A 16,244-nucleotide genomic window follows, 5' to 3' on the forward strand; every position below is an offset into this window, starting at 1 on the left:
GGGAGGTACAAAGTTCATTTTCAGTTTTTCCCCCAAGAAGTGAGATGGACTGAGTTCTAACTCTTGAGAAAATTTTTTGAATTGATAGATTGACTGCAGGGTAATGCAGATTGATATCATTACCTTGTGGCTATACTTTTCCATATCTGCTAAATAGGTTAAAAGATTCTGTTTATTAAAGGCAGTGCAACTCTCAAACTTTATGTTTCTGGATCCCTTACCCTCTTAAAAATTATTGGGTACTTAAAAGAGGTTTTATTTTGTGAGGCTTTGCTTCATTATCTTACTGATATTTATCATAGTAGAAATTAAAACAAACTTTAAAGAATATACAAGCAAAAAAAAAAAGAATATACAAGCACACATTCCATTAGCCATCAGAATGATGTCATCACACATGTAGCTTTTGGAAAATTCCTCTACACTTGTGAGAGAATGAAAATGAAAAATGCAAATAATGTCTTAGTGATAGTATGAAAATAATTTTGACCTTGTAAACTACCTAAAATATAGTCCTGGGCACTCCTAGGATCCTTAGACAACACTTGAGAACTGCTGCTGAATAAGAGTACAGTGTTGCTTAGATCATTTGGGAACAGCCTGCTGGTACCTTCTTATGAATATACCTGATAGGGGCAAATGTTCATACTTTAAGGAAAGAGTTGACTTTTACAGACATCTAAAATTAATTTGAATCTAAGCTTGGAGGAAAGATTCAGAGAATGAAGTTGGGGTTAGAATAGTATGAGCTCAAATTTGGTGCACGTAAGGAATCTGACTCTGTAGGCATATCCCCAAAAGGAATTTCGATTATAGTATTTATTCTTATTCATTTTTTTATTTTTCAGAAAACATTTATTGTGTTTACTTAGTGCTAAATATTTGATTTGATGCAGGGCTTGTATCCAGGAATAAATAAGATAGAGTCCCTGCCTTAATGGAGCCTACAGTCCAGAGAGTTTTTAAGAAGGAAGAGAGTGTAGAGGTGTCAGGAAAGATAGGATAGGAGCAGTTATTGAAGCTGATGTCTTGGTTGAAATTGAGGGCCTGAGTATAATGTGAAAGATTTGGGCCTCCCCTCTGGGGTCTCCAGGGCAGTGCTTCTAAAACTTTTCCTCCATGGTAAGTCTATTGTAAAAAAAAAATAATATCTTCCACTTACTATAATGTCTGAAATTTCATTGAACTTTTTTTGGTTTAGTCTAAACATCTGGCCATTATTTTCAATAAAAAAATGCATTTCCCCTCAATATTTGTCTAAATAAATATTTTACTAGACTACTCCATAAATTATATCCTTTTTCTTATGCATTTAACTCCTGTCTAGCACATCCTGCCACAATCCTAGGGCCACTCATTCTCCATTATGTATAGCATCAGTAAAATGAGTCCTTTTTATGAAAAGTAGCAATGAATATACACTTAAAGTTCGTAAGAAACTTAAAGGTAAGCCTACAATGATTTTGAAACAGAAATAAAGAGCATAGGCAAAAAGCATACACCAATGACTAGTGGGACATTCATTGTCTTATGGTAGTTTCTCAATTTCAGCACTATTAACATTTTGGGCCAGATAATTCTTTGTTATGGGAAACTGTCCTGTGCATTGTAGGGTCACAGCAGCATTCCTAGCCTCTACTCACTATATGCCAGCTGCTGCTTTCCCTCACCCTCCCAGTTGTGACAACCAAAAATGTCTCCAGACATCACCAAATAAATCTTCCCTGGAGGCAAAATGGTACTAACTTGAGAACCACTGATTTAGAGGAATGCCTCTGGGAAAATAAATTCCACTGGATGGCGAGGATTAAATTAAAATAGTTGACCAAGAAATAAATTCTTTAAGAGTTAGTATATTAAAGAGGGCATTAGTGAATAGAATAAAGTAGGAACTAATTGGAGTACCATTGGGGGAAAATGGTATTGAATAAAGAGATGGTGACTGAGAAGGGAAGAGTATTAAGTTTGTGATGTAACTTGTGAAGCAGCATGATCATGTCTTGGTGGAGATACCTCATATGAAGGAGTATTAAAGGTCATTAGCAATCTGGGAGAATGAAAGCATGTGGAATAAAAAAATGTGTATTCAAGGTGTTAAAAGTACTTTCCTGGTCATTGCTCAGATTTCTTTTTTCTCTGCTTATCCCTTAAATATTGATATTCTTCAAAGTTTGGTTCTAGGCCTTGATCTCTTCTTACCTGGTCCGGTTAGGTGATTACTCAGCATCGTCTGTTTTATGTTACATTAATAGTTGTGTTTTAAATTGAATTTGGAAAAAGCCTCATGTGGTCTGGACTTGGGGTACCTATCACTGCTGCTACCATGTGTGGTTAGTAAGGTCTGTATCCATTTGGCTCTCTCTTCCCTGAACTCCAGACCCACAGAGCCAGTTACCTCTACTAGATCTGTCTTCTGGGGTGTCACATAGGCACTTTACACTCAACATTCACAAAACAGTTTTTGAAAAACTTTCAAAAACTTGTATCTTTGTAACCATACTACTTTCACTTCCAGTGTTTTCCACCCAATGAGTTTATTTCTTAACAAATGTTTATCATGTCAGTATTGCTGAGCACTCTGCTATTTATATTTAGGGCCTGCATGCTGAGCAACAGATATTATTTCTGTCCTCATGGAGTTTATATTCCTTATCCCTCATATCCAGCCATTGTGCTTACTGAATTACTTTTTAAAAAAAATATATTTTTATTGCTTTCAGAGAGGAAGAGGGAGAGAGAGAGTGAGATAGAAACATCAGTGATAAGGGAGAATCATTGATCAGTTGCCTCCTGCAAGCCCCACATTGGGGATTGAGTCTGCAACCTGGGCATGTGTCCCAACCGGGAATTGAACTGTGAACTCCTGGTTTATAGGTCGATGCTCAACCACTGAGCCACGCTAGCCAGGCTACTGAATTATTTTCAGTTTCCCAGATATATCAATCCTCTCTCACTTATAAGTGGTTATACATGCTACTTCCTCTGCCTGGAACACGATTCTTCTACTTGATAATCGTAGATCTTTCCCAAGTTGGGTTAGTTGTTTCTCCTGTGCAGTGTCATAGCAGTGTAATATTACTTCTATTTTATTACTTATAACACTAGATTTTAATTGTTCATTCACTTGTCTAGTTTTTCCTTGTAAATTAAAGTCTGGATTTGAGAAATCTGAATAATTTTATTTATTTTTCTTTTTTTAATATATTTTTTTAAAATTTCTTTATTGATTAAGGTATTACATATGTGTCCTTATTCCCCCATTACCCCCCACCTCCCATTCATGACCCCACCCCCCTGTTGTCTGTGTCCATTGATTAGGCTTATATGCATGCATATAAGTCCTTTGGTTGATCTCTCCCCCTGAATAATCATTTTAAACGTTGTCCTGATATTTGCACTGCTTACGTCTATTCTGAGTAATAATATAACCTAATCAACAGAGGCATGGGCAATTAAAATTTAACTGTGCAAGCTACCAGCTCTGTATCTTGGGCAAGTTACTTAACCTCCCTGATTCCTCAGATTCTTCATCTCTGAAATGGGGATGATAATGTGCGCCTCATAGGATGTTTTCTATACAGAATGATAACAGTTAAGAATAGCAGCTTAGGATTCGTATAGTGGAAGCTTTAAAAATAGTGATCATAGTGGAAAAGAGGGAGATGATCATGTGTTTTAGAAAGTTAAGTGCTGCCCTAAACTATATTTTTCCCCTTTGATAGCTCTTTGACAGATTGAGAGATGAAAATCCAGATTTTAAGGAGAAAATTGTAGCAATCAACAGTGAACTTACCCAACCTAAACTGGCTCTTAGTGAAGAAGATAAAGAGATCATCATAGATTCTACCAATATTATATTTCACTGTGCAGCTACAGTAAGGTTTAATGAAAATTTAAGGTAAGTAAAGGTATTTATCTGATATTTGAACTTAAGCATGGTTAAAAGATCTAATTTGAATTCTACTTTTCAGTCAAATTGTTTTGAAAATGATTTGAAACTGTCGCTTGTAGCTTTCAGTGTCGTACATAGTGAGAAAAAAAAAGAATTTCCTTTTTCTTGTTATCAATTTAAAAACATTGGATAGCTAGTGTATATTTATTAGAGGTTGCCATGCATCTTAATATAGGACAGGAGAAAGGTAAGACATAGGAGTGATATATGGGTAGTGTAATTACTGAAGAAAAAATGTTCACCTTGGGTAGGAGTGTTAGTTTTAACAACTAATAGTGTTTATTTCCTCTTACCTCCATTCTTTCAGAAGCCTATACCTGAGCAGCTTTATTTTTCTACGCACATATATTCATCTGAAAATTTAAAGCAATTAGGCTCATGTTTGTAGAATAAGATAAATCAGCTAATAAATTTAAGTTATGCCTTTTTTTTGTTTGTTTTAAAACTTTGTTATCAGTGTTAGGGACAGGGTACATTGGACATAATTTTAATTTAAAAAATAACTTGGAGCCCTAACCAGTTTGGCTCAGTGGATAGAGCGTCAGCCTGCGGACTCAAGGGTCCCAGGTTCGATTCCGGTCAAGGCCGTGTACCTTGGTTGCGGGCACATCCCCAGTAGGGAGTGTGCAAGAGGCAGCTGATCGATGTTTCTCTCTCATCGATGTTTCTAGCTCTCTATCCCTCTCCCTTCCTCTCTGTAAAAAAATCAATAAAATATATTAAAAAAAAATAACTTGGACTTATTTTAAGATGCCTGTTTCAATTTAAAAATTTTTAAATGTTCACTAATTTTTATTAAAATGAACAAATGTGAATTTCAAACAGTGCTGTTTAATTCAGAGCATTCTTTTTGATGGTATGTTAAAAAAATACAGTTTTAATGTTAATATTAACCTGATTGTATGGTCTTATGCCAGTTAAATTGGTGCAGACTTCTGTAGGTTTCATAATTACTTGAAGGCCTTTTTCTTAAAATGTTTTTAATTAAATTATGATGAATTAAATTGAGGTTATTCCCCATATTGTCTTTAACATAGACGTATAAACCTTAATCAACATTATATAGCATGACAGTTCAGTGCCAAAGCATTACAATGTGTTTTGCTTATATCCCAGGTGAGGGCACTTTACATATTCCCTTATATTTCTGTAATAGTGCTTTATAGTTTTCAGGGTATTTTCTCATCCATTATTTTACTCCATGCTAACATTACCCACTGTAGTAATATGGGCAAATCTACTTTATACTTGAGGAAGCTGAGGCAGCATTGTGTAATAGAAAGCTGATGAGCTTTGGAATTACTAACTTTAATTCTAATCTTGACTTTTATTGTTTATTATCTAGTGATTATAATTTATTATTTACTTTTTAGTTCTTTTTATGCAGCTGTTAGGTGTTCATGATTGAAAAGTGACAAAATAATCTTATTAGAACTACTACGGGCCCAGTGCACAAATTTGTGGACCTTGAAAGGAAATGTGGGCCTCGAGGCTGTGGTGGGCACAGGGGCGGGTCTCGGCCCATGCTCCGTGCCCCTGCCTGGCCCCTCCTGCTGAGGCCCATGGTCCGCTGTCTGCTGGCAGCCCCATTCCTGCTGCTGCTGCTGCTGCTCCCACTCACTGAAGGCGCTGGCCCCTCTTGCACTCACTGACAGCGCGGAGTGATTGGGGCTAGCACTGGGTGCCAGCGGGGCCAGCGCCGTTAGTGGGTGGGAGCAGCAGCTGCTGCCCCGATCGCCTCTCAGGAGCAGGGGGAGGTGGAGAAGCCCTCAGGGGCGATCGGGGCCAGCAGCCGCTGCTTGCACCTGCTGACGGTGCTGAGCGATCAGGACCGGCGCTGGGCGCCAGCAGCGGGTGCAAGCGGTGGCTCCAGCGCCAGCTTGGGTGCAAACGGTGCTGGCGCCGGCAGCGGGTCCAAGAGGTGGCAGCTGGCCCTGATCACCCCTTAGGAGCAGGGGGAGGTGGAGAAGCCCCAAGGAGTGATTGGGGCTGGCAGCGATCCGGGCCGTCGCTGGGCGCCAGCAGCGGGTGCGAGCAGCAGCTTTGGCACCAGCAGTGGGTGCGAGCGGCAGCTTTGGCACCAGCAGTGGTTGCAAGCGGGGCTGGTGCCGACAGCAGGTGCAAGTGCCTGGCGGGACCGCAGCTTGTGAGAGCAAAGAATTTTCAATAACCACCAGAGGCTCACCCCAATGACAGTGACTGGCGCCGTGCCTTGGTCTGGCGCCCCTGCTCACCTGCTCCACCATCCCTCTTGGTGGTCAGCGCACATCATAACAACTGGTTGTTTGGTTGTTCCGCTGTTTGGTCTATTTACATATTAGGGTTTTATATATAGATTATATAATCATATTTTCAAAAAGCATGTATGTATGTATGTGTGTATTTATAGATATGCCTTTTGATACTTGCCAGTTGTATTTGGATAGTGTAATTACAGGTCGGTTTTTAGTATGAAATAGTTAATCTAACAGATATTTCCCCCCACAGTTCTAGCTTTTATTATTTTTTACTTTTTTCATAACCAAAAGAAAGAGTTCACACAGCTGTAAGAAAATGTTTTCAAGAAAAAGTACATAAATACTAGGTAATTGTGGTATGTATAGTCCTCATTGAACAGGCAACATTAGTTGGGGTGAAACTCATCAAAGTGCAGTACTTTCAGGGTACCTTCTTTCTTTCTTTCTGTTCCCTGGGGGTAAGCAAGGCTACCATTAATGGAAGGGAAATATTTTTATTAGTATTCTTTCTTCTTCTACTAGAGATACCATAGAGGATAGGGTAGATAGGTGAATAAGAAAATTTATTGTTTTTTTCTTCCTTGTCAAGGCATGTAGGTTTGCTGACCAAAGCGCCTCATCATTGAAATCATTATTTTATGTGAAGCAATTTTAATGATGATACTACAACATTAGATTTGGGCCAGACATTCTAAAACACTGTAGGTTGGCATATAATAACTACTTACAAAACAATTGCTCTTTATAATCACTTTTTAAGTTAACCCACAAACAAAAAATGGCATGTTATACTCAATATTTTGGGGGAGTCCAAGATAAATTGTCCACAGATCCTATTTGCAAAGTCCGTACAATCTAATATAGGAGTAAGAATATGCTTAAAAAACCATAATATAGATAGAAAATTAGGAGTTACTGAAAAGTATACATTAAGGGTTGTAATAGGTGTTCAGAAAGAAGTGGAAGTAGAGATTGATTGTTAGAAAAGATCAAGAAACTTGCATCTAAGGGTATTGATTCTTAAACTTTAGAATGTATTTTGAATTTTAAGAACTTTTGGAAGATGTGTTAAAAGGCACAGTTTTTGACTGTACATGCCAATTTTGGGATAATACCCAGGACTCCTCATTTTTAGCAAGAGCCTTGGATGTGATTTAAATTATAGGTGTCTGGGTCCCCTACCCTAAGACTGATTCCTTGGTCCCTAGACATCTGTGTTTATATATAGCTTCATTAAGTTTTTAAAAATCAACAATAGTGAGGTCTCATCTAGATAGTATTTTCTTAGAGGTGGGGACAAGGGGAATTCATTTATTGATTGATTTTATCCTCACCCGAGGACATTTTTTCCGTTGATTTTCAGAGAGAGTGGAAGAGAGAAGGAAAGATAGAGAGGGAAAGACACGTCGATTGGTTGCCTCCTGCATGAACCCCCACCAGGGCCTAGGCAAGGGAAGAGCCTGCAACCAAAGTACATGCCCTTGACCAGAATTGAACCTGGAACGCAGACAGATGCTTTATCCATGAGCCAAACCGGCTAGGGCGAGGGGAACTTATTTAAAATACAGTTGCACAGGCTTCACTTCAGATATTAACAAGTGTTTGAGGATGAGGTCCAGCAATCTGCATTTTACAAAAAAATTGATTTTAGAGAAGAAGGGAGAGGGAGAGAGAGATAGAAACATCAATGATGAGAGAGAATCATCAAAGGCTGGCTGCCTCCTGTGCATCTCCAGTAGGGGATAGAGCCCACAACACAGACAGGCATATGCCCTGATGGGGAATCAAACCAGTGACCTCTTGGTTCCTCAATGCTCAGTCGCTGAGCTACACCTGGCTGGGCGCAATCTGCATTTTTTAATAAGCTCTCAGGTGTCTGTCATGCCAAGTGCGAGATCTTTGGTTTACAGTCTTAGAGTGTTATCAACAGAGGTTTTGAACAACCCAACTTGTCTATAGAAGACAGGTAAACAAGAAAATTTACTGAAAGCTTGAAATTTTTTTTCTTTTTTAAAAAAAGTGGTTTCTATGTCTATATATATTCATAATGGACCATAAATACAAAGATTTGTTCATTCCCCCCAAGCCTACTTCAAAGTCACTCTTATTTAGTATTCATTTATGACTCCAGATAACCAAAATATAATGACAACATTATTTTTATTTAGTACTAAATGCTTTCTGATCTAACATGTCAGGGTCTTAGCCTGAATTTCAATGGAGTAGAAATTGGTTGGTGGTAAAATAGAGTGAGGTTACTAGCCTGGCAGTGATACTAAGAGTTACTTATGTTGACACAAAATGCCTTCAGGTTTGGGCTCTCAGGTACAGATGGGCGGGGGAGGGGTAGAAAGGCACAGAAGTGTTTCCTCTCTCAAGTTATTCCTTATTTTCAGTGACCCAGAAACTCTGTCACCATCCTCAGGAGCCTGTAACAGAATATCCTTTGTGTTCTGCTCCCAAAACATTACTATCCTTACACCTATTGTTTTGCAAATGCAAAAGAAAAGAGCCCGTTGCCTTACAGTCTAGTGGATAGTACTCTCTCTGTGAAAGGTCTTTTCTGCCCGATTTCCATTTGAACAGATTCCACCCCCTCATTTGAGATAAGGAAGAAAAAGATACACTCATGATTGTAAGACCCCAACCCAGTTAGTTTACTTTTAAAAAATTTCCTGCTAATATGTTTCATAGGCTCTTGGATACTATTAAATTAAGAGGGAAAAAAATAAGGCACAGGAGTTTTTCCTTTCATGAATTATTTCTTGTTCCTGGTGACCCAGAACTTGATGTCCGGTCCTTAGGAACCTGTAACAGAATGTTCTCTGTATACCTCTTCCAAAACATTGTATTGTTTTTGCAAATGCGATAGACATCAGATCACTGCTTTGCAGTCCAGTGGGCCAGATTCTGTGACAATCCTGGCCCCTTAAAAAGGTTGGATTTTTTTTCTTAAATACTGAAAATGTAAGAATTTTAGAAAGTACTTAAAACTTTTAATTTTTAAAAAATTTTCTTGCAGTCTATCATTGAACATATATTGTTTTAAATAAAATGTAAACTTAGAATTTCTATTTTACTTATAGAAACAACTTCCCTATTTCTAATTTTTTAATAGTCATAATTTTCATAGTATGGTGATATTCTATGTTGATATAGCATAATTTATGTGATGTTTATTTAGTACAGAAAATTTAAGGATTTATAATTTTCTGTTTGAAAAATTTGGTTTAGAACAAATTTTTTCTCTAAGTTAATTTTAGTATGTTAACTAGATAAATAACTATCACTTCTATAATTTCTGGTACTTTGTCCTAGTCTCTTTTGGATCAGTTATATCACATACAGTGTCACCTACAATATATTACCATGCCAGTTTTATCACAGTATTACTGGTATTGAGTATTTCAAATATTTCTCCCCTCAAATATCAAGCTATAAACATGTTTGACAGGAAAGCAAAAACTACCCACCATCTTACTACCTTAAATAATATTTATTGAATGGTCGTTTGTGACTGTATTAGGAATAATGCTAAATATTTAAAAACTATTTATTTTATTTAATTTTATACAAATCCTATTAGATAGATCCCATTATTATTCCCACTTACAGGTGAGAAAACTGAGGCCTGAATGGTTGAGTGACTTTACTAGGTCACCTAATCCTAGCTGATAGGTAGGCCAACCTACTATTTAAACCCAGGTCTTATTCTAGAGTCTTGTTCTTAATCTTGCTTCATTTCATAATGGTATGTATTTTTTCAATATTCATCTAGATTTTTCCATGTTTTATAGTTGTCATAATTATTTTAATGGCTATATTCTTTCATTGTGATAAAATGCTTACTTTATTAAATTGTTTTATTCCTAGTGAATATTTGGGCTCTCTAGGCTATTGCTATTACTAAATGATTTTTTTCCTTCATATTTACTTTTGTATTTGTGGAATTATTTCTAATAAATTTCAAGAAGGGAATATATAGATCACTTTGGGGTCTTGCAAGTGTCTTGTAAAATATGTGCTAGTTCTATATAATAAAAGCCTAATATGCTAAGTGTCTGGTCGTCCGGTCATCTGTTCAGCCAATCAAAGAGTAATACGCTAATGATATGCCAAGGCCGCTCAACCGCTTGCTATGACATGCACTGACCACCAGGGGTCAGACGCTCTGACCTCTAGGTTAGCTTGCTGCTGGGGTCTGGCCGATTGGGACTGAGCGAGATGGGCCAGACATGCCCTGCAGCCCTCCCGAGGTCCCTCCTTGGCTGGCCAACCTCCTGCGTTCCTCCCTGGCCCCAATCATGCACTGGTGGGGTCCCTTGGCCTGGTCTGTGCCCTCTCACAATCTGGGACCCCTCGGAATGTTAGAGAGCCGGTTTTGGCCTGATCCCGAGGCCAGGCCAAGGGACCCCACTGGTGCATGAATGCGTGCACCGGGCCTCTAGTTTTACTATGATACCCCTTTTGTAACTACTGTTAAGATGTTTGGGTTAATTGCTACAAAGAAGGAAATAAACATATTCTTATTTGGTTATATGTTAGTACAATTGAACGTTTCTGAGTTTTATTGGTGACTCTGCTTTAGCATTTTAAAATTACTTACAATTCTAATTTCTTCTTATGGTACATCCATATCATGGAATAGTATACTTTTAAAAGTCAAGATGCAAAAGAAGTCTAACATGACTTAAAAATGGGTACTGAAAAGCCAGAGATGCAGAAATGATCTATGTTTATTTCTGGGTAATTTAAAATTTTTAATTTGTACTTTTATTTAAAAGTTCTAGTGAGATTTATTTTATAATCAGAAAATATTTATTTTTAAACATGACTGATAGAATGGATGTACTTCATATTGAAATAAAATCCACAAAATCAGAGCTAGGGGATCAGTTGTAAAGAAACAATCTCTGTCTCCCAATCTCTCTCTAATGGAAATAAGATTTATTTTAGCAAATAAATAAATGACATAGCTTTCTAATTTTTTTTATTGCTTTTTCTTTTACAGAGATGCTGTTCAGTTAAATGTGATCGCTACACGACAGCTAATTTTCCTTGCACAACAAATGAAGAATCTAGAAGTGTTCATGCATGTGTCAACAGCATATGCTTATTGCAATCGAAAGCATATTGAAGAAGTAGTCTATCCACCCCCTGTGGATCCCAAGAAACTGATTGATTCTTTAGAGTATGTTTGTTTGAAATTTATATACATTTACTTTGATCCTAAAACTTTGGACTTTGGATCCAAGTTTATTTATATGTATCTCTTGGTCAATTTCAGTTTCTCTCTCTCCACCCCTTTACACACACACATAAACACACATCTTTTTTTTATTCAACAAATTATTACATATTTACTATGTTTTTTTTATTGTATAGATTTATATCTAAATGACTGTTGTAGTGTGAAGCTTTCTCTTTTGATCAGGTGTGTTGATTGGAAGTAGGCCTTTGAACAGACTCATCAATGATATTAGGGCCTCTGTTTTCCAGAGAATCAATCTTAGTGATTAAGTATCTGAAACTATAGGGACTAATGGCTGCCTACTCATTAGCAAGTTTCTAATTTATTAAAAGATTATCTTTTTTATTATGAACCAATGGAGTATGTCTGTAGAGGTACCTTTAGTTATTAGGGAATCAGAGGAGTCATGGTCCTTTAATTGGTACTCTGAGTGTTACTGTTTGTCATCTTTCTGAGGACTAGGGTCCTATCAACAACTATTACATGGTAGATATTTTGGATATGGATTAAGTGAAGTATGCTTATGCCATGGCCAAGGTTTCATTTGCTTTGTTCAGCCTGTGCTTTCTTGTCAGGGGAAACAAACAACACAGGATCAGGACAAAAACAAAAATCTTTTTTCTTTTATAATTATAAAAACCTTCCACTAGCCATCATGTCTTCACATATTTGTTAATCCTCATATAATATTACTGTAGTCTTTTAATTCCTTTTTCTTATTTGTTACTCCTCAGATCTTTCTTCCCAGAGATTCTATCACTTTCAGCTCCTTAGTTATTTCCTGCTTTCTCAGTCCAATTCTTTTTCCTCCAATAGTGCAGAGAGTGTTCTTAGCTCTTTCTCCAAGTTTTCTCCTAAAATAAGCATGTAGGTCCTTTTCTTTAAAGCTTTCCTGCTAATCACTATGGGGAAGCAGACAGGTTATAATGAAATTAATAAACATGTGAGTTTACTAAGACATTCTTAGGGTAATTCCCTGGTTTTGTTTTATGACTCTGTTTCTTAGATGGTCCTAAATATCTACTTCATTTTCTTCATAGGTCAGTAGACAGAAGTTGTTAATATCTCTGGGTAAAGTTGAGTGGAAGTTAATGAAGCTTTTTACTTTTTCTCTTATTGGTATTTAGTATATCCAAACACTTAAGTTGCCAAAAAAAAAAAAAAAAAAAAAAGAGAGCATGTAACCTTCTAATTTTATATCTTCTTTCCTTGCTTACAAAGAAATCTGGCTAACAGATAATTTTAAGATAACTCATGGATTGCATCTGTAAATTCACGTTAGTGATTAGGCTTTACTGGCTAAAGTCTCTCCTCCATTTAGCCAGTTTGTTGTTGTTTTTTCTTTTAATGTAGCAACATCTCTTCCATATTTCAAAAGTTGTCTCCACTCTAGAGTTTTTCTAAGTTGATTAGCAACTGCCCTTCAATTTTATTAGTATTCTTTTCCCTTCACTCACTAAAAGTACTTCCACATACAAAAGAAAATTTATCTTGACAATCTCTAATTTATGCTTCCTTATCAGTTAGTGTGGCTGTCATTAGAGTGTGACAGTACACTGAATATACAACTATGCATATGTAGAATTATAGACAGTAAGGGAAAAGTATCTGAAAACAAGTATATAACATTGGAATCAGATATTTAGACTGGGAAAGACCATACTTATCACCTAGTACTATATAATCTTCCTTTTACAGATTATCAGAGTAGACTTTTTCTTCAGATATACTGAGAAAGTTGCAGGAATTTTAGAATTTCATAGTAGGTTGCTAATTGAATTGTTCCACTGTTTAAATAAATAAATACCGTTATTTATTTATTTTTTAATTATTTGGATATTGATAGCTCTGCAAAATACTTCTCTCATCCCAAACCCTCAAACCCTTTTAACATGTCCTCCCTAAACAAACAAAATATTCGTACTTTATACCCATTCACAACTAATTTTTAAAAACATATAAGACTCAAAATCAAATAATATTTTTCTTTTCCAGAACTCATTAATAATTTTTCATTTCCCTTTAATCTTTACCTGAGGATATGTTTTTACTGATTTGAGAGAGAGGAAGGAAGAGAAAGAGAGAGAGAAACATCGATGTGAAAGAGAAATGATTTAGTAATTGATCAGTTGCCTCCCATAAGTGCTCCTATCAGGGATTGAACCCACAACCTAGGTATCCCTGACCAGGAATCGAACCCATAGCCTTTTGGTGTACGGGATGACCCTCCAACTAACTGAGCCATCTGGCCAAGGCAGGAACTCATTAGTAATTTTAAACCACAATGCAACATACTTAATGGCATTTCTTTTTAAAAATTAGTTTTTCAGACTATTTTATGAGGGGGAAGAAATCAATTCAAGGCCTTAGAATAGGAAGTCCTTGTTTCTGAAAGCAAATGACATTGAAAAGCCCCTTTGCTCCCTTGGAGTTTGTTAATTTCCACATTACCAACAGAACCGGCTTCCAGGTAGACTTTCTACTTCATATTAGGCCTTGCTCAGCTACTTTTGGACTGCAGCAGAAAAGCTGTGAAGCGTAAAAGGAGGGGTGAGTGGGAAGAGATAATTCCAGCACAAAAGAGGGACAAAGCTGAAATGGAAGTTTTCTGAGCAGCAAAATAAAAAACAGCCAAATTCCTAAGACCCCACCTCTTGACAGGCTTGTTTGGGGTAGAAGATGGTAGGAAATCTTCAAGCTGCACTAATTTCTGGATGATGAATACAAGTGTCAGCCAAAATATTGTACTTCATCCCAGAGGCATGTAAACCACTGAGAAAGTTTCCTGGCCATTGTGGCTGAGTTGGTTGGAACTTTGTCCCATGCACTGAAGGGTCTTAGGTTCGATTTTTGGTCAGGGTACATACCTGGGTTGCATGTTCAATCCCTGGTCAACCCCCAAGTTGGGACGTGTACAAGAGGCAACTGATCAATGTTTCTCTCTCTCCCCCTCTCCTTTGCGCTCTAAAACAACAAAACAAAACATACCCCCTGGTGTGAATAAAAAACAACAAACACAAAAAACTCAGAAAAACACTAAGAAGGTTCCAAAAATAATAGCTGCAGATGGAAATGATGCCCTAATTGAATTTTATAGCATGATTCATTTTATTTTATTGTTTGCCTTAATTTCTGTTAGTCTCGTTAGTGAGAGCATACAGTTTTCAGTAACATTGAGATTACTAGGTCTTTTCTATTAGTTGTAAATGTATGTTCATTGCAAATGTGTATAAGTAATATGTTACGGTGTTTGGAATTCCTAATCTGAAATATAGTTCCTAATCTGAAACCCATGGGTCCAGATGTATTTTGGAATGAATAGTCACACTGAGTCCTCTAAAAAAAAAAAAGATCATAAATCAGTTCAGCTTTGCTACCTACCATATGATTTATGAAAGAACTCTAGATTTTTGGATATAGAAATTGGGTATAAAATATATGGACTTGTATTTGATGTATAATGAAAGCAAGACTAACTTGCATATTTTTAGTAAGAGTTGTCAAATCATTTGGGTCAGAGCAACAAATATGTTTGAATATGCAAAGTAAGGTTTTTTATTTTATTTTATAGTAAAACATCTGAAAATATTTTTGCGTACTTTCTTTGTTTACCAGATGGATGGATGATGGCTTAGTAAATGATATCACGCCCAAATTGATAGGAGACAGACCTAATACATACATATACACGAAAGCATTGGCAGAATATGTTGTACAACAAGAAGGAGCAAAGCTAAATGTGGCAATTGTAAGACCATCAATTGTTGGTGCCAGTTGGAAAGAACCTTTTCCAGTAAGTTGTTAGAAATCTTTTAAATAATTATAATTGAAGATTTTAAAATAATCGGCAGTTGTTTGATTTAGGAGCAGATGCTATTCACTGATTATGGCTTAGTATGGCAGAGCTGTTTCCATTCATAGAAAGAGACACATTTATTGGTACTTTTATTTCTAATTTAATGTTTGTTTAGGAATGCAGATAAACATTTTAAAAATCTTAATCAGTACTATGATGTTATCTCGATCAAAGGAGATCTTGCCCTATATTTTTTCTTTGTGATTGATGAGCTTGGACTTTTGACACATCAACATTTGTTGGCCTTTAAAATTATTTACTGACTAGTGACCCGGTGCACAGATTCGTGCACATTGATAGGAAATTAATTAGAAGGTGGCCATTGGGGCAGGATTGGGTGAGACAGGCCAGACATGCCCTGGAGCCAACCTCCCATGGTCCCTCCCTGGTGTTTATGGATTGAGTGGGGTCCCTACGGCAGGTGGGGTCCCTTGGTCTGCCCTGCGGGGATCAGAGGGGTTCCAGAGTGTGTTTTATATATATAGATTAACTTTCCTTGCAGAAGTGAAGGGAATAGAGATGAAAATATTTATTTCATTTGCTTTTTAGTACCAAATGGAGGCAAGCCTTCTAAGAGGTAGATTTTTCCCTATATAGATCACAAGCTAAGAAAGAGATGAGAGAATTCTATGGTAATATAGGAAAGGAAGGCATTATGGTATTTCTGAATCTCTGGAGTAAGAGCAAACATAGATATAAAATAATAGACAAGTTGATTTAGGAAAAACCTAGGTTTCTATGATGGTAGTAAGTGAATGCCTTTTGTTGTTTTGACAATTCTGTTTTCCTGTTTTCTTCAGTAATTTTGAGGATAATTTACCATTTCCCCTAATCAAGGTACTGTATCAGTAAATTGCATAAAATCAAACTTGAACAGGCTTTGTTTAACAAAAATATTGGATAGGTATAAACTCCTTTTTATAAAATTCTCCTTGCAGAGAATTAAAG

General features: G+C 36.7%; 1 protein-coding gene across 3 annotated transcripts in view; it reads left to right on the forward strand.

The window, feature by feature from the left end:
• FAR1 (fatty acyl-CoA reductase 1) overlaps nucleotides 1–16,244 on the forward strand; it is a 62,386-nt gene that overhangs the window by 24,035 nt on the left and 22,107 nt on the right. For all 3 annotated transcript variants that reach the window (XM_080641067.1, XM_080641066.1, XM_080641068.1), the window contains 3 exons: nucleotides 3,723–3,898; nucleotides 11,201–11,380; nucleotides 15,056–15,233. In XM_080641067.1, coding sequence (XP_080497193.1) covers nucleotides 3,723–3,898; nucleotides 11,201–11,380; nucleotides 15,056–15,233 — 534 coding nt within the window. The remainder of the gene's footprint in view (nucleotides 1–3,722; nucleotides 3,899–11,200; nucleotides 11,381–15,055; nucleotides 15,234–16,244) is intronic.

This window comes from Plecotus auritus, assembly GCF_963455305.1.
Source record: "Plecotus auritus genome assembly, chromosome: 9".
In the NCBI taxonomy this organism is placed as follows: Eukaryota; Metazoa; Chordata; class Mammalia; order Chiroptera; family Vespertilionidae; genus Plecotus; species Plecotus auritus.